This window comes from Oreochromis niloticus, linkage group LG20, assembly GCF_001858045.2.
Source record: "Oreochromis niloticus isolate F11D_XX linkage group LG20, O_niloticus_UMD_NMBU, whole genome shotgun sequence".
In the NCBI taxonomy this organism is placed as follows: Eukaryota; Metazoa; Chordata; class Actinopteri; order Cichliformes; family Cichlidae; genus Oreochromis; species Oreochromis niloticus.
The window spans coordinates 19,637,286-19,665,221 of record NC_031984.2 but is presented as its reverse complement, the minus strand read 5'-3'; the positions used below and the strand labels follow the sequence as shown (position 1 = coordinate 19,665,221).

Genomic DNA, 27,936 nt, shown 5'->3' with positions numbered 1-27,936 from the left:
TGCTGCTGATTAAAGAAGTGCAACTAAAGGGTGGAGGGACACAGAGGACAGATGTCTCTTACCAGAAACACACCCACTACAGGCCACATGTTAGAAGATGTAACTGCATCAAAGAAATGAATAAATAACAACTTTGATGTGTGTTCAAAGAAAAAAAAACAAAACGCACACAAAGAGGTCAAAAACACATTTTTATTGATTATTGTTCAAAAACATTCACATGATAGTTAAAAAAGTAGTATGTAGGAAAATCTGAAACAACGGCATTTCAAGTTTTCTTTTTGAAATCTTTAAGAACAACTAAACATTTTATTTAACTGTTTGAAAAGAGTAGTAATGAATCAAAATGTAAAGTATGGATTCCCAAACAACCATAAATAATAAAAACAACACACAATGCCATTTCCAGAAAAATACATTTTTTAAAAAAAAAAATCCATAAGAACTGTTTCAGAACAAGTGAAATGAGTAAACCTCAGAGTTGTCCACATATAATGCATACAATAACTAACCAGAGTTAGGGGTTATATTGCCATTGGACTTAAGAGATAGTGTCCCCTGCTGGTCAAACCAACAGCAAATAACCTGCTGATACAGCAGCAAAAGTAACCTGTGACACAGGATCACCAACACATACGGGATGATGAGATAATGCTGACAGTAGATGATCTAACCTCTCAAAAGTCTGACAGCCACATCAGCTGTTCCAAAATATTCTGACATTATCAGATGCATTCACTCCAGTTTCCGACACAGAGGAATGAGATGAAAGCAAAATAAACATCACAGAAAATTAACTGAAAAGATGACTTTTGGTAAAGTTAAAAAGTGTGCTTTTACATACACAATATTGCACTTTCCCCACACAAATGCTCAATGATTCACAGTTTGATTGTTTTTTAAGGCAGCAAGTTCCCACTAGTGAGTGTCACATGGCATTCAAAGTATAAAGCTTTCAGTTTTGTTTTTTTTGTTTGTTTGTTTGTTTGTTTGTAAAGTCAAGCCGTCGCACAAAATGCTCTTAATCCTACTGGTAAACTCAATGTGTAAAAAAAAAAAAAAAAAAAGAGCTCCAACACTGAGACTATCACGTCAACCTCACACTCCCTGTGTGTAACCCGCAGATCCACAGACAACTGAAGTGCTCTCTGTCCCATCAGCTCCCCACTAACGACTTCCTTTTATTAACCAACATAACACTGGTGCAGACTGGAACATCCAAACACATGGAAGTAGAAGATCTTCCAATCTTAAAATAGTGGTGGTACTTAAAGAGGAAGGCGTGGGGAAGCCGCAAAGAAAGAGAGAGCACTCAGTCGACCTGAAAAAGGAAGAGGAAATTATGTCACAGCTACAATGTAATATTTCAAAATAACTCTGCTGACTTTCACATATGTCAGACAAACGGCTGCTAAAGGATCCTCTTTTTACAAGGCATGACTTTGCAGGGGGTATTGCTCTGTTATCGTTGCTAATATGGCTTAAATCCCTTTTCCCCTTGATCCAGTCACACCTGTGGCTCGGTAACCACTTGTACCAGTATTTGCCTTTGCAGTCAAAAAGCAGTATAAACTTGGACCCTGATATATTGGTCACTGAACACAGCATCAAGCGGCGCTCCCACTGGACACAGTGCAAACAGACTCACATTCTTCAGTCTCTTCACATGTGGTGACCCGATCCATGTACCAGCTGGCAAAGAGACTGAACTGTGAATGCCTTTAATCCACCGGGTACACCTCTGAAATGGCTCAGTTTTTAAAGGTTAGGAAAGGCAGTCGTGAGCAGGAAAAAAAAAACAAAAAACAAAAAAGGTCACTGGATTTTAGACAATCCACTGGCCAGGAGGAGCCTGAAGGGGACGGTGGAGCGTGACACAGTTAAAGGTAGTCTGTGGAGACCTGTAAAGAGAGAGAAAAAAAGGACTATAATATCACACAATCAAAAGGTGGAGCATTACATTTGCAAAGCTAGGAAAAATGGTGATTTAGGTGAATTGAAAGTCTATTAATCACAGAACAAAAGTATGCTGGGAGGCAATGGGAAAGTGCAGCAGAGCTGCCACAGCGCAGAGATGCTATCTGGGCTGTGAGGAAGGGGATTGCGTGTATGCATGTGTGAGTTTGGCGTGCCCATGCTCCGAGTGGTTGTTTGTGTTGGGTGGAGGTTTGGAGGGTGTGTGTGTGTGCTGTGAGGGGTCTAGGGCGGTGTGCCTGAAGGTCCCCAAGGAGACCTGACTCTCCTCCTGTCCCTTTACAATTTCCTGAAAGAATTGTATTCTTTCTATCTGAGGAAGAGAGACCAGCCCATAGGGAAATGGGGCCAAAGGTGGGGAAAGTTATGAAAGAGATATCCAAGTGCAATGAATTTAAGCACAGCTCAGTCTCACTGACAAAAAAAAAAAAAAATGTATATGCTTACAAACATTTTTCACCTTGCTTCATAAATTCAAAATGAAAGTAGACTGACCAAAGGCACGGATGAGCTCTCTTTGTACTGCCCAGGTGACCGTCTTTATCAAAGAGGCAGAGGTGAGGCCAGCAAACAGCATGTTGTATAGAAATACAATGTAGAAGTTCCCAAGCCAGTTATATCGACCAAAGTCTCCCAGTAGGTCGAAACGGGTGATCCCTAACACAGAATAACAGAAGCAAAACAAAGAAAGAAGTTCCACTTGTGAAAAATGTTCTAAAGCCCTGACTCACCTGCAGGCACAATATTCATGGCATACAAACGCCCTCCTGTGGACATCATTAAAACTACACAAACTCTTTCCATTTTATAGATGCCCTGTCAAAGCAGAGTCCGGGTAAACTTTTTATTTCATGTAACGTCAAAGACAATTTTTCAAAAGACAATGTTGTTGCTTTCCATTACATTCTAACTTATCAGTGCCCACATTTCCTTTAATATATCAGCAGCTGTATGCGACTTATTTCATGTACACAGTGGATTGTTAAGATTGTGCAGTGTATATAAACAAGACATTCAAATACTGACCAAGGTTTGGTATGCATCAACTATATGCTCAGTCACACATTACACACACAGAATTACAGAGGAGCAAAACTCTGGACAAGGCTATAAACTTTGAAATGTTAATGCCCCACTTCTCATTTATGCTTCGTCCTTACCAAGAGTGCGTGAAAACACAGGCAGTGCAGAGCTCAGGATAAGCAGTGAAACACAGTTGGCGATTATCTGAAAGAAATTTAGAGGTTACCATCCTTAGTGAAAACAACAGTTTTTGGATAAAATAGATGCACCTGCTGACCACTGGGTACCTGTGTGAGGTTGGTGTCTTGTGCACGAGGCAGGAGGCCAGTGAAGAGAGGGGAACTATAGAAGCCCACCACTGAGGACACCATCAGATAACTGAAAATAATTTTAAGGACAACAGCGGAAGGCAGAGTGGTAAAGAGCACCCAAGAAGTAGGCTACATTTTAAAAAAATAAAAAATAAAATAAAAAGGTGCTTCCAATGTGTGAATGTGACAGAATGAGTCAACATCACCCACGCCCTGGTGAAATATCAAGGGGATCCTGGTGAGAGGCTGCGCCAAATGTAGACAACTAATTAACTCTATGTGCACCCAATTGTAAGATAGGAGGATAAAAGGATACAGAATGAGGACTACTTGAACAGCAGCACCCAGTGAGCCAAACATTGAAAAGGAGGCCATCCCAAGGTGAGGGTCCTACAACACACAAAAATAACAATCCTCAATATATCATCATGACTAGCTGTAGCACATAAACCTTTAAAAGCGGCGCATTTATTAATTTTGTTTTGGCAGAAACCTCACCTCCATTCCTCTGGGCATGGCTGTTTCATCCAGTAGCAACTCCAACACATTGAAACAGACCATCAGCACACACATCACCTACAGACACAAGAGACAATTACAAAATAATACTTTAAAAAACAAAAAACAATTGTGGTCTTGATAAATTAAACTTAAAGTAGAATTGATGCTTATATTGATAGTGCTGCAAGTACCGTCAGTGCGAGAAGCACAAGCATTGCAAGCGGGTAGCCCAGGTTTCGCTGCCATGGGGACGCTTTCCTACGCATCTCTGTGGGGAAAACAAGAAAGACAGAAAAGCGACAACAACAAATGACTACACTCTGTAATCACTGTGCGAGAACTCCAGCAGAGAGACGGCCTGTTTTGCCAGTCTTACCCAGGGCGACACGCTTACTCTGGACGGCTTGGTACTCTTTTTTCAGAGCCTCCATGTTCAGCTTGACCCAGCAGGATGTACTGCCACCTACAATCACACAGATGATGGTGGGAAAAAGAAGAAGAAGAAAAAATACGTCAAGCAGTTAATTTAAGGTTGAATATAAAAAACAAATATATGTATTTATATCGCACTTTTCTACACTCAATGACCACTCCAGACTACACATTTTAACAATACATTGATAAAGTTCTTTTTCCTATAGTCTTCAAACACCTCACATTCATGGCCAATTTTGAATAACCAATTAACCTAACATGCTTGTCTTTGGATCGTGAGAAAAGTAACCAGAGGAAATGTTCTTGTGAACACGATCACCTACTTACAGTTGATTTTCCTGGAGAGAGAGTCTTCCTCAAATGTGGTGCAGCTCAGAGTATCTTCAACATCTTCCAGCAGCTAGAGAGGACAGGACCAGTCAGTCAATTCAATTTTTAATGAGTTCACAGGCACAAGTTGAAATGGTCATTTTCAGGTGTGCTAGCAGCTCTAGAGTTCTGACACTGCAGTGAAATATAGCACAGACATTTAGGCCATTCATAGCAGTTTTTCACTGCTATTTGGGAAAGTTCAGCATGTTAAATTAAAGCCATGACCAAACAACAGTACATACTGTTCTTTAAAGAGACTAGTATAAACCAACTATGTACATTTATTATAAGTTATGGTGCTCTGCATTTTAATAGACTTTGGGAAACTATTAATTAAACCTCAGAGACATTAAAAGGTTTTGGTTTCAGAAGCTTCCCATTTTTAAAAACCAACCAACTCATTTTAATTGTTTACTAGCTGTATGTAGTTTGCTCATTTACTTTGTGTATTCCCCTGACTAGTGTGCATCAACAGCACACTCAAAATTGACAATTCAGTATGCTTTCTTTAGTAGCATCTCATGTAATAAACACTACAAATTAACAACATGATTGGAACCAGCAGGAAGTTTGGATTTTGAAGATGGAATAAGTTGTGTTAGAAGAAAAGTTGTACTGACTCAGTGGGTTGCTAGCATAGCTTTAGACAACTAGACTTGTTTAAATTCAAGACACTGAGCCTGTGACTCACCCGTGGTTTGACTAGCAGGCTGCCCGTTACACTGAACATTCGTGACAACCCTAAGGGAGTGCACACTGAGGAGAGAAGCACAGAGATGATGATATGCAAAAGCCATAGAACCAGGTTTATAGCTACTCCACCAACTGTGAATGAGATATACTAACATAAAAGCAGCAGCACTCCAAAGAGAGAGATCCCCGAGTACAGGTAGGGAAGGTAATACTCCCACAGGTCTGAAATCCAGAGAGAGAGCGAGCATCATAATTGGCTATATGAAACATATAAAAACTACTTGTCATTGAAGAATCTGTGGTTGACTCACCGTAGAGGCTCTTCCGGGCTATGTTGTCATGTAGGAGGGCTGATGCCACCCACACAATGCCCAGCACAAGCAGGGCCAGCAGCAACAGCAGCACAACTGCTTCATAAACTCGTGCCATTACGCCCTACACAACCAAAGCAGATGATGTGTGAGCAGATGGGTGCGAAAACAGGCACTGTGGATTCGCATCTCTAAATCATTTTGAGTCTCCAAAGTTAGCTTATGCTAAAAACGCTACCTTTCTGGACCCTGCAAATCCCTCAGACTCAGTGAAGAAATATGCAAAAGGCATGAGGAAGACCAGGGACAGGTTGGAGAAAAGGAAAACTAGGTTCCACAAACCTGTCAAGACAGATTTTTCATTTGTTATTTTTGGGGCAAACGCTCATTAGCATTAGTTTTAGCAGTATCCAGATCGGCCACCATGAGGCTCAGTCTTCCCAAGACTGACAAGACTGTACACATACATTGCAATATGCAATAAATACAGAACAAAATAAGCTAAAAACATTAAAGCCAAGGTTACTGTCACATTAAACAGCACTACAATTCTTCACAATGAGATATTGGCATTGACATTGAGATTGGAAAACTTGACTGAATTGAACAGTGAGGTCACAGCTTCTCTGTCAGTAATAATTATCAGTTTGGACACAGGCCTGTTTAATATTGATTTAGAGGGTGTCACTACTGTTCATTCTGTTCCAGTTTTAAAACAGATATCCCCTCCTTGGTTTAACAATTCTCTATTTGATGTTTGGTTTGGTGTCATCCCTGCTTAAAAAAAACAGACAGATGTACCATGAATAAGAGATCCATTGAGCCACTGCATGTAGTAGCTCTGTGGGAAGGTGAGCAAAACCTCATTGGACAGAATGGAGATGGGGAGAAGGAGCACAGCACACACTGCAACAGACAGGGTGAATGTGCACAGCCACAGCCTGGAAAAAGAAGAAAGACCATTTGTGAGTGTTGTGCATTTATTTATGTTTAGCCTCAAACACCACAGCGCAGATGAAAGGCTACGGTGGCCATGAATAAGGTGGCCACCGTAGTGCCGGCGTGTAAGGACAAAGGGCAGAGTGACATGGAAGTCACACCATTACACACACAAACGCACGCACACGCGCGAACACACGCACACACACAGACAAGCCAGGGCAATAAATCCAAAGCCAAATGGTATTGGGTCACTACACATGTCACACTCACTTGGTATCTGCTCAATCATATGGAGTGGCACTACAAGCGAGTGAGAACAGATTGATACCAGCTAGTTAATCAGTTGTGTTTTTCACTTACGCAATTTTGTTGACAGTTGCATCTTCGACATCATCTAGAAGAGAACAGAGCAACAAGTAGGAATACACTCATTACACAACTGACAGACCTCCATTTGTTTTCACATGTAACTACCATACTTTTACATTGTAGGAAAGCCTAAGCACAGAACACATACAGTGTGTGCGTGTTTGGGCATGTGTAGAAGTGCAGCAAAAGCTGACCATATGAAGACGAAGGGAAAAAAAAAAAGCACTGGCTTCAGAAAGGGGAGTAAGCGGGGGACGAGTATGTTTGGAACATTCTGTTCAAGCAAAACCAAGACTCTAATAAAACTGAACTACCTATAAGCAGGATACGGAAAGAGTGGGGAATTAAGAATACCAAACAAACACTTCTACAAATGTCTCCATTTCATCTTTAAGCTTTAAAAAAAATAAATGTTTAAGATCTTGCAACAAACTAAAGTCCAAATTCACTATTTCTATTATTTCTGTAGCTCAGTACTACAGTATTTTCCTTACTTTGTCAATATTGGCACAGAGGAGAAATATGAAGATAAGCCTAAGGAGCAAAAACCAGTTCTTGACTCTTTACAGTCAAAAACAACTTTGTGCAATGCTGTTGCACAATTGTCATTTAGCTGCAGGGCACAACTGTTCCATTGTTGTTGATGCACAGACCGTTTCAGCAGTGAGCTAATATATAGCAGGTTTTCCTCCTTCCGTTTTTTAGAAAAAAAAAAAGAAAAGAAAAAAAAAAAGCATCTGGCCATCTCCCAGACTCCCACCCAATCATAGTGGAGCAGAGAGACCTGACTAGTTGGACATCCCACATCTGCTTCCAATTGTGGGAAGTTATTGGATTTATTGTGTAACTGTTTAAAGTTCTCCAGTCACACTTCAGAACTTTCAACATTTGTGTTAAACATTAAGAACATTTTTTTGACAATAACATTATTTATAATGTTGCTTATGTACATCGAAACAATGGATTTTAAATCAGACAAACCAGTTATGAATTAATTGTAGATTTTCAGCTATTTAGCTATTGTAAAAGAACGTCTTGATGCATTCTCAATCATCCAGGAAAGTAAATCTCCAAAAGTTGAATCTGTTCATCTGGACGTAGCGTTTTGTGGGAGAAACGTTTCGTCACTCATCCAAGTGACGACTGAAGAAGTCACTTGGATGAGTGACGAAACGTTTCTCCCACAAAACGCTACGTCCAGATATTGTAAAAGAATACAGTTACTGCCCAGCTCAGCACCAACAAAAGGCCTGAAAGATGACGGGAAGACAAATAAAGTCCATGAATACAGAATTACTTTGATGGTTAACAAAAAACCCTTCATAACATCTAAACAATTCAAGAGCACTCTCAAAGAGGTAAGAGTGTTACTGTCAGTGTCTACAATACAGATTTACCTTCATGAAAATACAGAGGGTTCACAAAAAGGTGAAAACTTTTAGGACACCACAAACATGGTGGAGGCAGTGTTATGACATGGGCATGTACAGCTACCAATAAAACCAACAGTTATTACTTAACTGTAACTATATGAAGTATGGTTGCTTATTAGCTATAGCTATTTTTATAATGCCTGTGTTCACCAAAACATATTTGACTACACTTTTCCAGACAGCGAAAAGTCAGAAAACAAAAAGCAAAAATTTTTTGTCATGTGTATGGTTTACATGCATTCAGCCTAACGAGGTGAATGCATTTTTTTCACATCTAAGTTACTCTAGCCCTAAGCTCACATCTGCCTTCCTGCTAGGGTGCAGAAGCGGTACATTCATGTATGCAAACAATATTGATTTTACTGCTTGCATGAGCATTATTCAGGTTTCTGAAGACTCTTCAAATAAAGCACAAAAGAAAAATCCTGCTGCTGCCTGCACACAAACTAGAAAACAAAGACTGCTCAAAATAGAAAGGGTAATTTCTGAATAACACCTGTGCTTGGTTGAAAAGTATTGCCTACCTCCACCCACTCACCAATGTAGACAGTGTGCTTGTCAACATCATCACTGATTCTGCTGCAGGCAATTCTTTACAAGCTTTTGATAGAAAACGTTCTCACAGAGCAGTATTCGTGTGTTGCAGAAAACTCACCGGTGACAAACTCTGCAGTCTTCCTGAATTGGTTAAGGATGAGGTAGGACAGCATGTAAAGGCAAGTAAACAGGAGAACACAGATCTGCAGAAGAAACAAAGAAAATTCTAGTGTTATTTTTGCATTTAAAGGTCCGAGGACAGGCATTAAAAGGGACTGGTGTTTTACATAAATAAGATTAGCTATGTAAACCACCTGTCGTGCTATGTTAATCAATGAGTCAATGAGCAATAGACATGTCTGGTTTAGTGTAAGTTGGAGAAAGCAGAGAAAAGACATTTGGGGATTACAGAATGTGATAATATGTTCCTCACATAGCCAAATGCATTACATTTTGGCTATGCAAGTTTGCCTACGCCAAGAGAGACACAGATTAAGTCTGAAGATTACCCATTTAGTCCAAGAAAGAAAAAAAAAAGGTCACTGTGATAAACTGAGAAGGATTATGAGAGAGTAAAAGAGAGAAGGGTTAATGCCATGGAGTGAGTGATCCCCCTCCACACTGCTTACCATTATATTAAAGCAACAAATTTAGGTTAAACCAGTCTTCCACCAGCAATCTGTTGTCTGGGAAAGCCCTCAACATGCCAACTCTAATTAAATCTCTTTACATTAATACAACAATGGATCAAATCGCTGCCTGCCACAGATAAGACAATAAGCAAGCACCAATGGTTGCTGCTACTCAGAAACACACTCAAGTATAAAATATACCTGGACCTGGATATACTTGGACAGGCTCAGCAATGTAAGCTAGCTGCTGAACGTGCAGAAGATGTGACTGATTAATGCTGAATCCTGATTTATCTGGCAGCTCAACTGTGTGGCATTAATTTCATGTCAATACATTTTTATCAGTGCAACAAAGTGTTGCTGTGAGTCATGAATGAACTGATGTTGCCAAACCACAAGTATCAATGAAAACATTCCTGTTCCAGAGCCTCTGGGGAGCCCTGTATGCACAGCACAATGAAGACGTTTGTCCCTAAGGTAACAACAGCAACAAACACAGAGGGAGAGGCTCTCTGCAGAAATACAACGTTGTATAAAACCTGTTGCTAAATCGAGTTTACACAAAAGTTTGTTACTTTAGTTTAATCTTGCACTTGCTGTGTGAGATTAAAAAACCAGTTGAGAGTCTGTGCGAGAGGAAATGATCAGTGGCAGCACAAAAGCTGTGTGTGTGTGCGCAACAACTAATCAGCTCAGTCTGCGTAAATTGTTGAATAATGCAGTCTGATTTGGAAAGGACCTTGTTATGGTTAATCCAACAACAAGAAAAGTAGAAAACAAAGGTTGGGTGAGAAACAGGTAGAGTGGGGTGGGGGGGGGGGGGGTGGGGGGGGCACACACGTGCTAAATTGGCCATATTGAGAGCTGGCAGGCAACAGAGGGCTGCTGAGGGGAGAGTTTAGAGAATTTCAGGCTCTAGCGTGACACAAAGTCTCAATGCAGACTATTTCACAATCCACAGAGTAATTCAAAAATTGTTCTGCCGAAGAAAACAAAAACAAAAAACAGCTGAAGTGCAAATGTTCTCATTCTTCCCAGCCGTGTAGTTTGTGTAAAAAATTTAAAAAGGAGCAGAAGAACAGAGCAGAAATGTAATTTCGTTCAACCTCATGTAAACATGTGATGTGAATGACAATAAAATGTCCATGAATCCTTGAAGAACGGAGGCAAAGCATCTCTTCCAAAAATGGACTCACTCTTAAAGTAGACACCTTAAGCACAATCTATTTAATGGTCTGCAATAATTATTAATTAATACTTAAGTGCCTTTCAGTATCGGGTCTCTCAATAACAAATAAACTAAAAAAAAATACAAAATAAAAAAGGGGCGGGCGGGGGGGGGGAGAGAGAGATACGATCCATTAGGAAATAAACACATTGCCCACTGTTTTCCTTCTCTCAAAAGTACTGCAGAAAGTCACTCCTGAGACTCAAACCCATCAGTTCTGAGCTATTATAGTTTTCAGTCAGAGAGCCTCACACTCAGGTATTATACAAATATTACAGTGCTCTTTTCTAAGCGGGGAATAGATATCAGTGTGTGCTGATGCTGGCTGTTCCAGTTCTCTACTGCAAGATTTTATCATCATGACCTTTTATCGTGCTAGACACTGATCCTTCTTGATCCGACTAGGCTCAGGCTGCGGTCTGTGGATGAGTACTCCTAGCTCGGCTGTTTACCCCATCTCCCACAGACAAACTCTCTACGCTTCAATTTTCTACTATCTGCTGATACCCAAGATGATTTACAAGAACACAATCAGCTCAAGTGAAGACATGCACTTGGCTGTAATAGCACTTTCCCACTGATTATTAACTGTTTATTATGCCTTTGGCCAAACAGGTATAGTACATTTCATCGAATCAGAATTTGTTTTGAATTACTGTCGACTTTTAGGAATCCGGTACCAACTGGTCCAGCTGGGAGGCTTCTGACCAGAAGCCAGAAAGTGTCATACTTCACATAAATACCGTCTTCCACCCCCTTTTAGTCAAGCACAGAATTTTACCACTTGTCTTCACTCCAACAAGATATTTCACTGATTATTATTATTATTATTATTACTATTATTATTAAACGAATCTCATCTGTTCTCATGACATGCAAATAGCTGCAAGCATGTTTGTTGCCTATAGAAATAGCATTTGTAGCATATCTTTGTCATGCACCTATGGAAAAATGTATCTACCCTGTGCATTGATAAGTGCATTATTTTTCCATCACATTTCCTCAGAATCAAAAAAGAAGAACTAATGGTACAGCTGCTTGCATGTTTTGGATATCTAATACAAGAGCATTCTCAGTAGCTAAACCAGCATTTATATGCATCGGCTAAGGACATGTTGGTATAAAAACATCTCTATTGGATGATACAGGCCTCGTTGACTGCCTCTGGACTATTGGCAAATAAACAGACATTTAGAAATATCAGTGGCTGATGTTTGTAGTCTGTAATCTAACATCAGTTTTACACTAGCTACAAATACAGAACTGTAAAAGACTGAAAGAATTTAAAACACCGTTTTCTTTTGTTTAGTTTTTGATATCTCACAATTGACGCATATCTATTATTATATTATTTATGAATAAGAGTTACAATAATTAGCCAAGTAAACCATTAGTTTAGAAACTCAGTCAGCAGCTATTCTGATAGCCATTTCAGTTATATTAAACCAAATATAAGTCAGTTTAGGTTCTCAAAGACATTTTGGAATATTTCATTATAGACTAAACAACTGTAAAAAATAATCACCAGATTAACTGATAACTAAAGCAAATACAATGCAGTAAAATGGCAGCATGGTGGTGCGATGGTTAGCACCATCATCTCAAAGCCAGATGGTGCTGGGTTCGAATCCACTGGCTGTGGACTCTATAACATAACATACCTGTTATGTTGAATGGTGACTGTAAACTGGCCATAAGTGTAAATAGTTATCTCTACCTCTCACCATATGACAGCTGGGATGGGCTTCAGCTCAACTGAAACCCTGACTTGAATAAATGGAAAAAGATGGATGGAATTATTTTTATTTATTTATTTTTGGATATCAAAGAGCTGCTCTTCTACTTTTAAAAATGTCTCATCCAGCCTTTTTTTGTTAGGGCAGAATATTATTCTCGGTCTAGCATACAGGCACTTCTGCCACAGGTTTATGACTTTAAAATATGCTGATCAAAGATAGGCTTGGCCTAAAGCCATTAATAACCAGAGGTGCTGGGGCAGCTGACAAGCCTGAGAGGAAGTACTGTGAAGAGGAGGTAAGCCGGAGACTTGAGACTTGCCACTTGCTAATAGCATTAGGTATTTGAAAGGGACAATGACAAAACAAGGGCATTAGAAGAAATGAAAGCACTTCATTTGGTTTTGGTTTACTAATAACTACATCACTGAAAATGTATACCGCCTACCAAATGTAGAATGCTATTTTAAGTGATATTTTCCAGAGGATGTAATCTTGCTTCTGATACCTAATGTGGGCAGACAAAAAAGCCACCAACAGCCCCAATGTGCAAATATCTTAGCCTACCACTTAAAAAAGGGGGGAGGATGGTTTCCTAGTCTGCTGGAAAAAAAAACCTACATTCTTTAGAGGTTTCACAGTTAAAAGCAAGAATTTGACACAATCTTACTGTGTGCTCTTTTGGATTCAGTAAGCCCTGTTCTGATTTCTTTGCTGCTGCAGTGACTCAATCTCCCACAGGAATCACTATTTTTCATATTATACAACTCATCTACACACACACACACACACACACACACACACACACTTGCTGTTTCTTAAAACCTCACATTTTTTTCACCTCATGATCTTCTGCAAACCAGAACGAACTACTTGGAGCTGAGCAAAGCAAAACAAGTTGATGAATCAACTCCTGATGCTAAGATATGAAGGTGATAAAGTGTTGCCTGACGATGCTTTTATGATATGCTAGTTCAGCAATCTCCAATCTCAGTAGCCGGGCCCCCGTCTACAGTGATGTGAGGGTTAAAGGTCAGAAGCCGTGTGCTTTGCTGTAACTGAACCGAGTCTAAGGTTCAAATAGTTGCTGTTGCTTTTATACAAAACTGCGATAAAACAGCAGAGGTGGAAAAAAAAAGAGCACCAACAGTAACAAAATGCTGTGCCTCTCTGCTGCCTGCTTACCAGCTGTATCCGTGCAACAGTTAAAGTTTTAACATCGGTTAAGCTAGCCCAGGAAGCAAATATCAATCGTTATCATAACTTTTTTTTTAAAGTGACTTCAAACTTGGTATCACTTAAGAAAGTAAGACGTGCAGTCTACAGCTGAGAAATAAAAGTCGTGCTACCGCTAGGAAAAGTGAAATAAACAGCGTTAACTGAGGCGACTTTTTTACAGTGATGCGACTTGCATTGTTTGCGGGGGGAGACTCTCATAAGCATAGTAAACGACGGTTGAGTTAGTTAGGCGTTACTTACTATAGTCTCCCGGACACGGTTGTGGAAAAGTTGCTCTCTAACCGACACGTCGTCCGTTTCCATTCTCCGAAACCATAACAGTGTCCTCAGGCTTAAAAGCGCTGGAGGCGGGGGGAATAGTTAAAAAGTTAAGCGACTTTGCATCTTCTCTGGATATGCTGTTGATGTGTAGCTAGCAGAGCTCGCTCGCTTTTAAAGAGCTAACCTGCTGCTGCAAGGCTGCTCAGCAGCTCCGAGTAAAGCCCAGCAAAGGAGGGGTCGCAGGGGGCGGGGCCAAGGGAGCTTATTATGTTGGCAGTCCAGCGATTTGAAATATTAATGTGGACCTAGCCTTCTTTCCAGGTATGCGTGTGGTCCACACCCACTGACTGAACAGGTAGCTACTCTTGGCTAAAAATAATTTAGAGAGATACTGGTCGCATTAACTCACCCTCACTGATATAAATGGGGCACACAGAACGAACAAAAATGAAATTAAATGAAAATCATCTCTTCTAGACACCTTTAACGAAGCTGAATATGACCTTAATGAAAACTAGGTTTACTTCAGATGCACAAGGTCGTTTTAGATTGGTGCGCCTAATAAACTGTCAAACATTTTTTCTGATTATTGGGGTATTAATATCAGGGTCAATCGGGGTTTTTCTTGGCTCATAAGTGGTCTCTGGGGGCTGGGTTCTGCACACATAAATACCCCTGGTCAGTATATAGTTAAGGTAAGCAGCCTTTGTTAGGTTACATCACTGACGTATGTGTATTTTCCTGATATTTTGGGCCATTTTCCAAAACAAAATGTTTTTATGCTTGAGGAAATTAAACATCAAGCAAGTTGTTCCCCTATTATAGTTCTGGTGGCATTTCTTTGATGGAAGGCTAAACAATACCATCATAGGCAAACGTTTAATAAGTTTAAAACTTTTATTTCTGTCTGGACTAAATTATTATTATTAACAGATATATTCCAGCACACAAGGATAGTACTTATATCACATGCAGTAATAGTAGTATTACTGATGTATTAATAATACTTATCTCATATTTTAGCTTTTATGATAATCAATATCACTTTACAAAGTAAAAGTGCTTTGCTTTGATTTAAAAAATACAATATAACTTAAGCTTTATACTTTAAGCTTATATTATACACCTTTAAGTAAGACTGTACAGAAAAACCTTGTAGTGAAGTTGTTTTAGGCTTCACTGGGGAACAGGATTATACTCTTATCCCATGCCGAAGTTTAGCATACAGGCCTAAAGGCTTATGTCCTTATTTTCCTTACAAAATAAACTTAAGCATTATCAACAGTGTCCTTTTTTCCTCATAAATGTCGCTTTTAGCCTTTTTACTCATCTTATCAGTTTAAATGATTACAGGCTCATGTTGATGTGCCTTATGCCCTGAGGCCGTTGCGCAATCCCATTGTCATGATCCAAAGTCCAACTATTGCAACAACATGCAGCAACTTCAACTACGGAAAGCAGTAGAAAAGGATTTCTCTGGATAAGGATTTGAAATTATGGGCTCAGTAAGTAACCTACTCTTTTTTAAAATACAATTTGGTTGTATAAGAACAGCAAATATCTTCGATCTATCAGAAAAGATAGTTGCACTCTTTGTCAAAAATGCCATGTTTTGGATCACATAATGAGTTGAGTAAAACTAACAATACCCAGCATGAGCTAAGATAAATCCCCCTTATATAATATATTATTTAACCGGGGAAGTAGATAGCAGAGATTAAAAATCTGAGTGTCCTGGCAAAGACCAACAGACAGATCACAGAGGAGGGTGTAACACAGTATAGTTATGAAACTAAATAAATAAATAAAATGTTAGCAGGCGATGTAAGCGCATGGGATTAAAGATTCAAAGCCAATAAAATATAAGCTGTACATTTCCGTTTTAATTATTTGATGAAAATATAATAATTATAAAACACTGATGGAGGTTTGGAGGTAAGACTAACACTTTTTGTTACTCTATTGCAGGTATGTATCAAGGATGACTAATATTCACCTATACAGGAGGTAATCTACTGAGGCCTCATGGTAAAAAGTATAATTGTTGCCTACACCCTGTGGGCAGTAGGTGGGCCTTTGGGCCTTCACCATTTGTACTTAGGGAGAGACACCCATGCTCTGCTATGGATGCTAACACTAGGAGGATTTGGATTTGGGTGGGTCAGGGAATTTATACGAATCCCTGCTTATGTTAGTGAGGCCAATCAAGAAGGAAATAAAGAAAGAAAAAGGCCTCCCACCTCAACCCCTCCACCTGTGAGTCCTGTCAGATTTGCAGGACAGGTGTGTGTTGGAGTCTACTTTGGCACTGTGGCCATGATAGGGCTGAACTCCCTCAGTTTCTTCTACTTGATTGTGTTGCCTTTATGTGTGGGTGCAGGGGTGCATCTGGTGTCCAATGTTGGCCAGCAGACCTCCGATCTCCAAAAGACTTTGACTTCTTGTCTCGCAACCTCCCTGCTATTCTATGGCAGCACATTATCTCCTCTTCCTATAAGCTTGGCTGCCAGCGTCACTGCTGCAAAGCACCGCACGTTCAAACCTCCACGGACACCTGGGAGCAAACAGAAATTAGGTGGGCTGGTTTCACCAATCTGAGATGATTGGATGATTTCACTATGCACGTTGATAATAATCATTCTGTTTTAAGTGGCTTCCTGAAGTTACATTTTTTTTTTTTGTTCCAACCTCAGGTCCACGGCTTTATAGGATCGGTCTAGGTTGGCTGGCCTTCTCTGCACCGCTGGCTTACTGTATTTTCCACAACACCACAGCCACCCTGTACTATCTGTCTGACTCTATAGCAGCACTGCTGGATATTTTCTGGTTCCTGCCTTGGCTCAGAAGTGTGTTGGAGTACCTTCTTTTAACGCCATATCGGATATTGTGTGTGCTTACTGGAGGAGGGTACTATGAAGAGGCCTGGAGGAAGGTGCTAGAAATACTGCTCAAAGAATACACTGAGAGAGAAAAAGAGGCACTGAAGGTAAGAAATGCATGCTGTAAATAGTTCTACATTTTCTGCTTGCCATTTTGCCCATTTCATCTGGATTTACCTTATTTATGTTGCAGATATTGTCTCTAGGAGCAGAGGCCTCTCTTGAGGAGATATCCCGAAGTTATAGGGAACTGGCCAAGAAGTGGCATCCAGATCACAACCCCAGCAAGGATGCTGAGGAAATATTTGTGAAGCTCCAGGAGGCTTATGAGGTCCTTCTACGTTGGCATAGGCCCAATCGATTCAAGTAGTTGCCTTTTATTCATTAAGGGCTTGCTTGCGTTGTCATTATTTTTTATTGTTCATGAAAAATAAATCAAGGGCACGCACAGACACTTGTACTTTGTAGTTTATAACACATATAGACTGTGTTTCACAGCTGTCCAGTCCATTATTTAAAAGTCTGGCCCAAGCAGCAGTTTGCTGCCACCTCCTGGGGCTAAAGATGAAGTGTAATCGTAAACCATCTCATGATAACAATTTTCACCTGCTTTTATTTTAATATCTGCTTGCTTTCTGTAAGACGCATGTACATGTACTGTTTATACAGGCGCACTGTATATTTACATATGCCATTTTTTTTGTTTTTTATTAAACATTTCAGGGTCACTGACCGTATTGCAGCAAGTATTTGACAAAATATATTCATGCGCAGCAGCAATTTGCTGTGCAGAGTCCGACATGATCTAAAAGCACACATTTCACCCTCATTATGACCACCTGTCTGCAAAGAAGACACGCATCGATGCATTCGGCAATCACCGAATCAGGAACTCTGTTGTAAAATTATTTGGTCTGTATCCCAGCATGGGCCCGGAAGTTGTTTGGGATTCCGATTCCCAGGTAAAAAAAAAAAAAGAAAAAAAAAAAGAAAAAAAAGAAAGAAAAAAAAAGAAAAAATCCCGGAGATGCTGTCGCGCCGCCTGGGAAAACAAACAGCTATTCAGACAATTAAAAGGAAAACACCGATCGGTCGCCAGGTAAGGAAGAGGCTCGTGGACTCCACTGCGGCTCTTGGTAAGACCATCCATCGGTGGTAATTTGGAGGTACGGCATGTTTTTTAGTAGTTGGTAGGGTGAATGCCATTTGTCGTGTGGTCGGGTGCCATAGCAACGGCTCATGAGAAACATTGTATAGCCCAGGCCAGTTTTGACGTGCTCAGTGTTGGATGACAGCCGCGTTTATGCGGACGATGTGGACAATCGCAACTCTTGCAACAAATTGCCGTTGTGTCTCGACCGTCCGCGAGCCGATTGTTGTCAGAACTAAGCAAATCCAGCGAGCAGCTAAAACAAGTAGCTACCCTGCGTGTGGAGAGCCATGGCAGTTATTTGTAAATGCAGGTATATGTTTTGTTGCACATAGTCGCTCGGGTTGGGGCAGGAAGGTTTGTCAAGCAAGGGGCGGCAATGGTGCGCGTCCCTTATTTTTTTCTTTCATTCTTTTTCTTTTATTTATTTTTTATTTTTTAATCGCCTTGCCCTGGTGTGACTGGCGCGTCTCCCGGCTGCATCAGCGCCTGTTGCTCCCCATGCGCGGCCAATGACAGGATATTAATTTTTTTTTTTTTCTGTGATGTGTTGTCTCCGCCCCCCCCCCCCCTCCACGATCACTCCAAAGTCTCCTCTGTCCACTGCTGTCATCCATTTGAGCAAAAGGTGCAGCCTTGAACGTCTTGAACGTCTTGTGCTTTTGCTTATCTCGTCTTTGAAATTGTGTTCATCGTAAAGCATCGCCTATTCTGGTCAATGACAGTGAGCACAGGCTACTGTATGTCTGAAGACGCTGTAACTCAGCAACGCCTGTGTAGTCTGGTCTTGGTGTAGTCTGCATACCTCACTTTATTTGCTGTGTAATAATCGTTTTATGGAGGCCTGTCATAGTCTACAGTAAATTCAGCCTATTCCATAATAATAATAATAATAATAATTGACAAACTTGATCCATCAATAAAAAATAATATTGTAACTATGTTGTATCTCATACATAATGCAATGTAATACAGCATAATGCAATATAACTTCAACTTTGTAATGTAATATAATATACATACAGTGCACTGTTAGTATCAAATCAGGCACATAGTTTTGTTGTAGTGGCACACTGGAATGCCTCATAGTTAAAGCTGCGGCAGCTATCCTCTCTACCTCTGCAAGCTTTAACTCCTCCTTCCGCTCTCTTGGGCATAAATGTGGAGCCTCTCATAGTCATTTGCTTGGTGGAGAAGAATCGAAAGGATACAGACGTCGTAGGGGAGACCTCAAGTTTACTATAATACTTTGTAATTTTTTTTAAGTGAACTTATTAGAGAAAGCATACATTTTTTTATTTATTTTTGAACCATATTCTTGAAGCAACAGGCTGTTGTGTAAAAGTACATTTTATACAATTATCCAAGGTGTGATACAGTGTTTTTACAGGAGTGTGATTTCAGTTTGTTTGATTCAGAAATTATAACTATGAATGGCAAGCCATAGTATTTACAGTCTGCCTTTAAACTGTATTTCTGTAGGCATCTGGTGAGAGAATGAATGCTGATGACTGCAATGGACGCTCATACACACAAGGTAATTGTAGATATAAAGGAAAAACTACTGTACGCTGGTGTGTGCTGTCTACAGACTTTCATGTTTACTTTAATAACATGGGCATATTTGTATTTCAGGTAATGGAGGAGAATCATCAACAGAACAGGATTTTTATGGTGGGCTGCAGGGCCCTTCTGCGAGATCTCCAAACAGCCAGCAGTCCTCACCACACCGCTCCCTTAGTGGTTAGTTATCATTCCTTTGTTACATTGCAGCCATACGGTTGTATAGAATACCTTTTTCATGTTACATAAGTAAGTAAATATATATCTCTTCCTCTCCTTCTCTCTTTACAAAGCAAACTCCATCAAGGTTGAGTTGTGCAGTGATAACGAGTCATCAGGTGCTCCACAGCCGGAGAACAAAGAGGCTGTGAGGATCGACGGCGGGAATAATGACCGGGGAGACCCCATGGAAGAAGCCACTGCAGAGTACGCTGGGGCTGGAAGAGACAGAGCAAGCATATACAGTGAGATGGCCAGTCCAAATTCTGCTTCACCAGGACCTATCAGGTTGCCCAATGGGAAGCTCCAGTGTGAGGTGTGCGGGATGATCTGCATTGGACCTAACGTGCTGATGGTGCACAAGCGTAGCCACACAGGTAAGAAAAAAAAGAAGAAAACCCCCCCAGCGAGGCAGGGTTTAAATAAATGAAAGACACGTATCAGTTGAGTGCAATGCCTAGTATGAGTTGCCTCTCACATCCTCTTTCATCCATGTGTTCACAGGGGAGCGACCATTCCAGTGTAACCAGTGTGGAGCTTCCTTCACCCAGAAGGGAAACCTGTTGCGCCACATTAAATTGCATTCAGGAGAGAAGCCTTTCAAATGTCCCGTTTGCAATTACGCTTGCCGTCGGAGAGATGCACTGGCTGGACATCTGCGCACACATGCAGGTAAATGAGGGACCTCCCAGACAGCAAAATTATTCTTCTTTAACACTTGAGCCAGATTGTCAACTGCTACACTCACATCACATATGGACAGTTTGGAATCCACATACATAATCTGGCCAGACAACACTGGTGGATAACATGGAGAACAGCCAGAATCAGCTGAGAGCTCTGGGCTTTTAGAGCCACACAACAGCACCTAACACATCATATACAGTCCATGGAGAGATTTTTTTCACAAATGTACTTGTTTAGTTATTGTTGCTGCAAAGTAATACGATTCCATAGCGTGAACACGTGCAATGTGTGAAACAGAGGTAAGCAGTAAAAGTGGAGCTCTATTAGAAAGGTCCATTTCCCCCTTCTTTCTATCTCAGAGGAAATAGGTCTTTATGAGAGTTTTCTGTAAAACACATGACAGAATATGACATTTAACAGTATCAAAACAGGAAATCCTGCTGGTGCTCTTGAACAGATATTCACAGGTGTTCAAGTACAGTCTTGTTACAGTACAGGTCTTGGTCGCACTCCTCAGGTCTCAAAAGGTTCATTTTCGAAGAAAAGATGATTACAAACTGGATTTCAGTGAATTGACGTCAGTCTTTCCGACAGCTTACTAGGGTGGAACCTTGCGGTAAAGGTTTAGGCGTTTTTTTCTGTCAAGTAACATAGGTCAGTTTCAGGAATTGCTAGTCAGGGGGGAAATCCAAACCCTTTTTTCATTCAAAAAAATTCCCCCAACTATAAATAAATAAACAACAATTAACCCTATATTTATTCAACAAGTTCCACCAGCTATGGCAACTTATTAGCTATTCTAGATGAAATCAATATGTTTTTTTCTTTGAATTACAGTTCCTTCTCCGACGGTGGGAAAACCTTTCAAGTGCAGCTACTGTAGCCGCAGCTACAAGCAACAAAGCACACTGGAGGAACATCTGGAGCGCTGCCATACTTATCAAAAGAGTCTGGACCAACAGGCGGCTGTCAACACACAGACAGCACAAGGTAATACATGGCATATAACATAAAACTCACTATTGTCACATAAAACTAACTAATTTCTGACTTCATGCATATTGTAAATGCCAGCTTAGCATATTTATACACATAATTTGGCAATAGATTAATGTTTGACTGATGTTTTCTGTTTGTAGGTGAAGCGTCAGTAAAGATGGAGACAGTTATTAAACCTGCACTCCAGCCAGCCAATGACAAAATCCAGTTTGTGGATCGACTGGCTATAAGCATCACGAAACGTAAGAGGTCAACACCACAGAAGTTTTTGGGTGAGTTTTTTTTGAGTGAAGTAGAAGTAGAAATATATTAGTAAGCCTATTCTTATTCTGTTGGATATCTTTGTTATATTTCTAAAGTACAAGTGATATATATTTTTAGCTTCATAAGAGCTAAGCAGTTTTAACTCCTTGTGCCAAATGGAGACACTGGGATTCAGTTGTGCCAAGACAGCTGGTCAAATATTTTTTTAACAATTCAGGGGACGCTTTGCTTCAACCGATATTTCTTCTTTTTATAGGCGAAAAGCACATGCACCTTGACCCACCTGAAGTACCTTACGAATTGTCGTCTGGCTCTGAAAAAGAGGGGGACCTCATGACTTCACAGTCTGTTGGCGACTCAGCTGTGCTAGCCGGTTCACAGCTATACTGTGCCAGGGCTAAAGTTGAGAACCACGAGTTGCCTGCTCTGTCTCAGCTCCATCCCACCTTCCTGTCCGAGCTCCGCACAGTCATGGGCTCCATCGGCAGCAATGTCACCCCTCATGGCCCTCGGGCCCATGGCGGAGGTGGGCTGGCACCAATGTCTCTCGGCCTGGCTGTACGGGAGGCAGGTGAAGGCCGCGATGACCAGCCGACAGCACACAGTCACACCACCTCACCCAACGGCTGCCCCGACTCCACAGACACAGAGAGCACAGCAGAAGAGCAGAGCACAAGGGCTGCTGCCCCGACAAGTACCTCCAACAACCACCACCTCCACTACCAAACCTCAGCACTGCCCCGCAGCCATCCCACTTCCAGCCCCAGCCAGGCCAAAGACTTGGACCCAGAGTGGGAGAGAGCGTGTCCTGTGCCCCCCACCATAGTAAAGAGGAGCCCTGGCTCACCCATTTCTTCCAGGGACACTGTGCAGGTGTTAGACCGGGATGGCAGGCCGGTGCGCTCCTTCCACTGTCGGCATTGCCGCATCCTCTTTCTGGACCATGTCATGTTTACCATCCACATGGGCTGCCACGGCTTCCGCCAGCCATTCGAGTGCAACATCTGTGGCCACCGCAGCCAGGACCGCTACGAGTTCTCATCTCACATCAGCCGTGGAGAGCACCAGGTGGGCTGAGGAGAGGGGACGCTGGCAGGATGAGGAGAGGTGACTGCTGCTCTATAAAGTTGTTGGCTCACGTTTGTTCTGCACCAGATCAGTTGCTTTAAATCCTGTGTGATTTTATTGTAAGAGAATTTATTGTACCAAGGCAGACGCGAGTGAAGAAACTTAGTACTGCACCAGTCAAAGTTTAGCAGAGACAAATTACGATTGATTGCACTCCCATATCAAATCATACTGCAAAACCCCTGGTTTTGCTTTAAAAGTGCCTTCTTTGGGGATTTCCTCTTAAGTGAAAAAAAAAAAAAATTAGGGGGGGGTCTGGTGCTCAAAAATCTTGACTAGCCATCTTTTCCTAAGTGATTTTAAGTAGTTAGCACTTTTAGGAGATGCGGTTAAGAAAAACATGGCATGTACATTTTAAGAAATATATTGCTTAGCGTGCACTAAGAGCTTCATTTTTGTTGCTGCGGAAGGTATTTTGTGAATTGTGTCAGGTACGCTTAATATGCACTGAGAGCTTTGTGCCTCTATGTTCAGGAGGAGCTTTGGTCAAAGACAAAGCACAGAAAGGGATTGCCTTAACTCCTACAGTGGTGCGCTGCTGTAGGAATACATATTGTTTACAGCATGGTTTTAACAGTGTGTGGAGTCAACTCAAAGGAAACTCGGAGAGGAAATGAACTCAAAAATGGGAGTTCAGGGCTGAGTTATAGCTAAAAAGTAGCTGGCTTTGGATTTTAAAGTGAGCCTTAGAAGACTGGTGCAGATCAGACCATGAGCCATGCAGTGTACATTAAGAGCCCGACTGAGATAGCCCAGGGTGCTATACCTATACAGGATTGCACTTTTAGGTTCCCTGCTTATATATGAACATCTTTGCTGAAGCACTTGATGGCTTTACAATTTTTTTTTCTTGATTGTTCGACTGCACTGATAAATCGCATATTACTCACAATAACTGGTCCTCTAATTTGCAACGCCAGTATATTTCTAACGAAGCCGGCCTTCTACAGAGTCCTACAGCGGTCTGCACTCAAGTTTGCTGCATCATGTGACTAATAATTAAATATCAGTTCAACTAAAACCATCCTTTTGTGGTTTCGCACTCAGCGGTTGAAGCTGAGATTTTAGACAGTTTCCATAATATAAGTGAGTTAATAAATTATTTAAAAATTAATTAACAACGAATCACTTTGGATATGTTCAGTTGTCACTTGTGGTTATCTATTTAGTGTTGTTTGTTTCAGCCTTGGTGTATTTAATCAGCTATATTCCAAAACTTATCCAGCATATTCCTCAAGTCCATGAAATGTTACCTCCTGCTTCTTTATAGCACCCAAATACCTTATTGCTACAGTATGGTGAGTTATCTGACAATGTTAATATTGGGAACATGAATGAGACCAAACTCAGTATTCTTACTTGTTATTGTGGGTTTGCTGCTTCATAGTTTTAACTTGATTTCCTTTAATAGCAAGCAAAATGTACTTGAAACTGTTTGAGAAAAAAAGTAAATCTAAAAATGCACTTGGTTTGATAAGTAGAGAAACGTGTGTGTGCGTGTGAATGGAATATAGCATGTGTGCTTGTCATTTTCTGCTTTTACCTAAATTGTGAATTATTTTTGAAATGTGAAGTAATTTCAAGAAGTGAAAGTGAGGCATGGGTTTTTGTCTCCTTGTGTGGACTCAATGTTATACAATATTTTGTGAATGATGTAACATGACAAAACACTTTACCTCAAAGTTCAAGATGTACAACTGCCTCATTATTTAAAAAAAAAAAAAGTCATGTTGCTTTCAAAGATGTTCTTGCAGTTACAAATGCGCGCCCCTCGATATTCTAAAAAACTTTTTACTGTCAATAAAGTTACATTTATTGTAAATGGGATTTTTACATTCTTTTTTCCTCTCAAGAATATCTTTTTTAATCTTGAACAATAACGGTAAAATGCAGATTTGAACTACAAAATGGCAAAAATATACGTTATCCTGTCTAGTGGCGAGTTTAATATTTTATCTATTACAGCCGTGTTCTTTTGGATACAAATCAAATTCAGATCAGACTATACTAGACATATACGATACATTTAGCGTATATGTACAGTGTGGTTTCAATACAATTTAACTTGACACGATTTAGGTTTGTATTAACCAGTTTAAATGTTAATCTGAGGCGTGTATTCACCATTTGAGTGAATGGCAATCCTCTGGTGAAATGTTGCTTTCCAGAATTGTTTGTTGCGATTAGATTGTAATATGAATTCTTTAATTCATTATTTCTAACGGGTGTTTGTGTGGGGGGCTAATTTAACTACGTCGATGTCGTTTTGCAAAACCTCTGAGCTTTAACTAAATGCCTTCATTCTTCAAAGACATTCCAATGTCTGAGTTTGGATGTTGTAGATCTTAAATATTTCCAATCACTTAACAGATCCAAAGGTTAAATATAGTGTCTGCTCTACCTGGGCTAAAAACTAGTTGCCCTACAATGGGCTATGTTGTGACAGCGAGTTTGGGTTGTTTAAACGTATTTCTCATATCGCACTAAATTTTATCATATGCTTCTAAATAAATAAAATAAAAGCCAGCTTTTGAAGTGTTTCATGGTGTCACATTGGAACAAAAGCTAGGAGACTAGAATTGAGCAACTGAAGTATGCAACAGAAAACAAAAAAAACATTTTTATCAGTGACTGACAGGATGTCGCTTTATAGATTTATCCAAGGATGCACGCAATAATTATTTCTATAACGCTCATAGACAGTCACAGAGTGTTTTTCAGAGAAATAATCAAATAAAAAGAAGACGATTGGAGATGAAAGAAAAAACAAAAGAACAGGGAACACATACAAAAAAACTGCTCTAATTTAAAGCAAAAAAAAGATATGCATGATAAATAAAAGTGGATTTACGACATTAACGGAAAAGGCAGAAATGTAATATGCATTAAGCAGAACTGGTACAAACAGGTTACAAACACATCGTGCTCGAGTAAACAGACACGTCTTAAGCTGACTTTTCAAAAAAAGTCTCATTTTTGGTGAACTTCGTTGCTCTCACACTTGTTTTAACTGATCAAGAGAAACTGTAGAATTATTCGTGTAACAATTATACTGAAATAGGTTTCATACCTGCCTTTACGTATTTCAATATGCGCAGCAAGTTTCATCAGTCCATTTTAAATTTTAGGCAACAGACAGCACAGAAATTACTTCTAGTAATCTGTATGATGTACAAAGTTATTAATGCAGGAAAGGCTTATGTGATTTTGCGATCACTGTCGGCATAAAACAAAATCTAAACAGTAAAAAAAATTTCATTAACAGCTAAAGTAAATATTGAATTCTTACTTTATCAGCTGTAGTTCACACAATAGAACATCTACGTATTAGCCTAATGGTAATATTTTAATGGTCTACTATTGGCAGGGAATCTGATCATTTAGCTTGATTGAATGACTGATGAAAATGACAGAATATACAATATGACATCTTGCAAGAAGCCACAAGCTCTGATGAAGAGTGTTAACATTCAAAATTTGGGAAGAAGGACAAATAAGTCTGTTCGGATTGTAAAGTAAAGGACGATCAATTTTAATCAGCATCAAACACGAGCATCACTTACAATTGTATAACACAGGTGTTACAAAAATGTGTGGATAGAAAGAACAATAATTTATTTATGTAATTATAATTGTAATGTTTTATTAGTTTAGCAGCACAGGAGGTGCATTATATTGTACATTACAGAGTAGATTAACCCTCAAATACATGTTTTTAATATTACTACATGACACAAAAAGTTGAATATTTTAGATTTAAAATCCAAAACATGGCACTTTTTTCAGTTTTTTTCTGCCTTCATAGGGTAAGCAGTGTATTTTTTGTCTGAAGCACACCTGCAGCAGGTTTAAGTAGGGATAACCTTAAACATTACTGCTCTCTCCTCATGTGACCTTTGCGCCCATATCACAGCTCTTTGCTTTTCCTGTTTCAGGTTAGTTTAACCTTTTCTGTCCTTTGCAGAAGGAAAATCTCTTTTGGCTGCTCGCACATACAAATTCCAGGTGCAACTGAAACAGTATTTTTACTTAAATAAAAGCCAAACTCGACACTATAACTATACAAATAATAACATGACACAAACAATCAGTATGTGTGTCAAAAAATGTTTAAGTGCAAAGGATTAAATAATCCCTTGGTTAATGTTTTGTATATATTTTTTTCTGTAAACTAATGTTAAAAGTAATAAACAAGATTTGAACTTATTGTTGGTAAGTTATCTTTTAACTTAAATAGATTATGCTCTGATGTGTACTGATTAAGTTATACGAGTTAATATAAGTTATTATTTTATATAAAAACTGCAAAGCTCTCTATATACTGAGGGATATTGCTATAAAAGCAGAACAACAACAAAAAGGCAAATGTCATTGCACCCATAAAGTCTCAGATGAAGGCAGTTGTTATGTTGAAGAAGATTGTAGAGTGTCATTATTGACAGGTGGAGTGTTCAGTCACTTTAACCCTTGACTGCATGTGCAGTTCAAAACCACTTCTTAGTTCTCCTCTCATTAGTTTTGTAATCTTCAGCTTTTAAATGGAAAAGATAAATACTACATCATCATGTCCACTAACCAAGCGCAGTATTTTGAATGCCTTTAAAATGGTTTTGATTTAATCAAAAATGCTTCCGTGCATCAGTGCACAAGCTCTTTATGGAAAATTACTTGAAAAACATCTTATATCTGTGGTGTGCAGTACAATTCTGAGAAAACACTCTGCTTACAATACTTGAGCGAGTACTCTGCCTTATAGTGAATTTACAAAGAAATGCCACCTGTCTTCAACAGGAAGTTTTCAGTCAGCACTGTCATTTGATTCTCTATTATGGTTATTTATCACGTTTTTACCCACCTTACACACTTCCAGTAAATCACTACGGCTGTTTATTGCATTTCCGTCATTTTTATTGCATTATTTATATAATATATATATATAATTTAGACACATTATTAATCTGTGTTAACATTACGATGACTAATTAATTAATATAAATGCGAATATTAATTAGTCAGACCTTTATTTTTGTTACTTTTATTGTTATTGTTT

At 39.8% G+C, this 27,936-nt stretch overlaps 4 protein-coding genes across 8 annotated transcripts in view; 3 read left to right on the top strand and 1 right to left on the bottom strand.

Annotated features, from left to right (window-relative positions):
- Positions 1–178: 178 nt before the first annotated feature.
- lmbr1l (limb development membrane protein 1-like) lies at positions 179–14,259 on the bottom strand. Its single transcript, XM_005478071.4, has 17 exons — positions 13,977–14,259; positions 9,020–9,104; positions 6,923–6,956; positions 6,422–6,561; positions 5,859–5,962; positions 5,621–5,744; positions 5,463–5,531; positions 5,308–5,372; positions 4,572–4,644; positions 4,186–4,272; positions 4,001–4,077; positions 3,807–3,884; positions 3,625–3,698; positions 3,285–3,375; positions 3,135–3,201; positions 2,470–2,631; positions 179–1,901 (listed from the first exon to the last, which is right to left on the bottom strand). The coding sequence occupies exons 1-17, from the start codon at positions 14,037–14,039 to the stop codon at positions 1,816–1,818; spliced, it is 1,479 nt and encodes a 492-aa protein (XP_005478128.1). The 5' UTR covers positions 14,040–14,259; the 3' UTR covers positions 179–1,815.
- A 1,122-nt stretch (positions 14,260–15,381) lies between these two features.
- dnajc22 (DnaJ (Hsp40) homolog, subfamily C, member 22) lies at positions 15,382–17,475 on the top strand. The gene is made up of 4 exons (XM_003448247.5): positions 15,382–15,502; positions 15,966–16,572; positions 16,691–16,983; positions 17,070–17,475. Exons 2-4 carry the CDS (start codon positions 16,023–16,025, stop codon positions 17,244–17,246), a joined length of 1,020 nt encoding a protein of 339 aa, XP_003448295.1. The 5' UTR covers positions 15,382–15,502; positions 15,966–16,022; the 3' UTR covers positions 17,247–17,475.
- A 271-nt stretch (positions 17,476–17,746) lies between these two features.
- Positions 17,747–24,708, top strand: ikzf4 (IKAROS family zinc finger 4). 5 transcript variants are annotated; one of them, XM_013273191.3, is made up of 8 exons: positions 17,747–17,975; positions 19,509–19,563; positions 19,662–19,769; positions 19,883–20,185; positions 20,313–20,480; positions 21,333–21,485; positions 21,635–21,766; positions 22,015–24,708. In XM_013273191.3, the coding sequence occupies exons 1-8, from the start codon at positions 17,904–17,906 to the stop codon at positions 22,833–22,835; spliced, it is 1,812 nt and encodes a 603-aa protein (XP_013128645.1). In that variant the 5' UTR covers positions 17,747–17,903; the 3' UTR covers positions 22,836–24,708. The 5 variants fall into 5 exon arrangements, with proteins under 5 accessions (XP_013128645.1, XP_013128648.1, XP_013128647.1 ...); XM_013273194.3 differs by having other exon boundaries at positions 17,864–18,012; XM_013273193.3 differs by having other exon boundaries at positions 17,864–18,042.
- wnt10b (wingless-type MMTV integration site family, member 10b) overlaps positions 22,745–27,936 on the top strand; it is a 25,424-nt gene continuing 20,232 nt past the window's right edge. Inside the window, exon 1 of the mRNA XM_005478064.4 lies at positions 22,745–22,865. Coding sequence (XP_005478121.1) covers positions 22,856–22,865 — 10 coding nt within the window. The 5' untranslated portion in view covers positions 22,745–22,855. The remainder of the gene's footprint in view (positions 22,866–27,936) is intronic.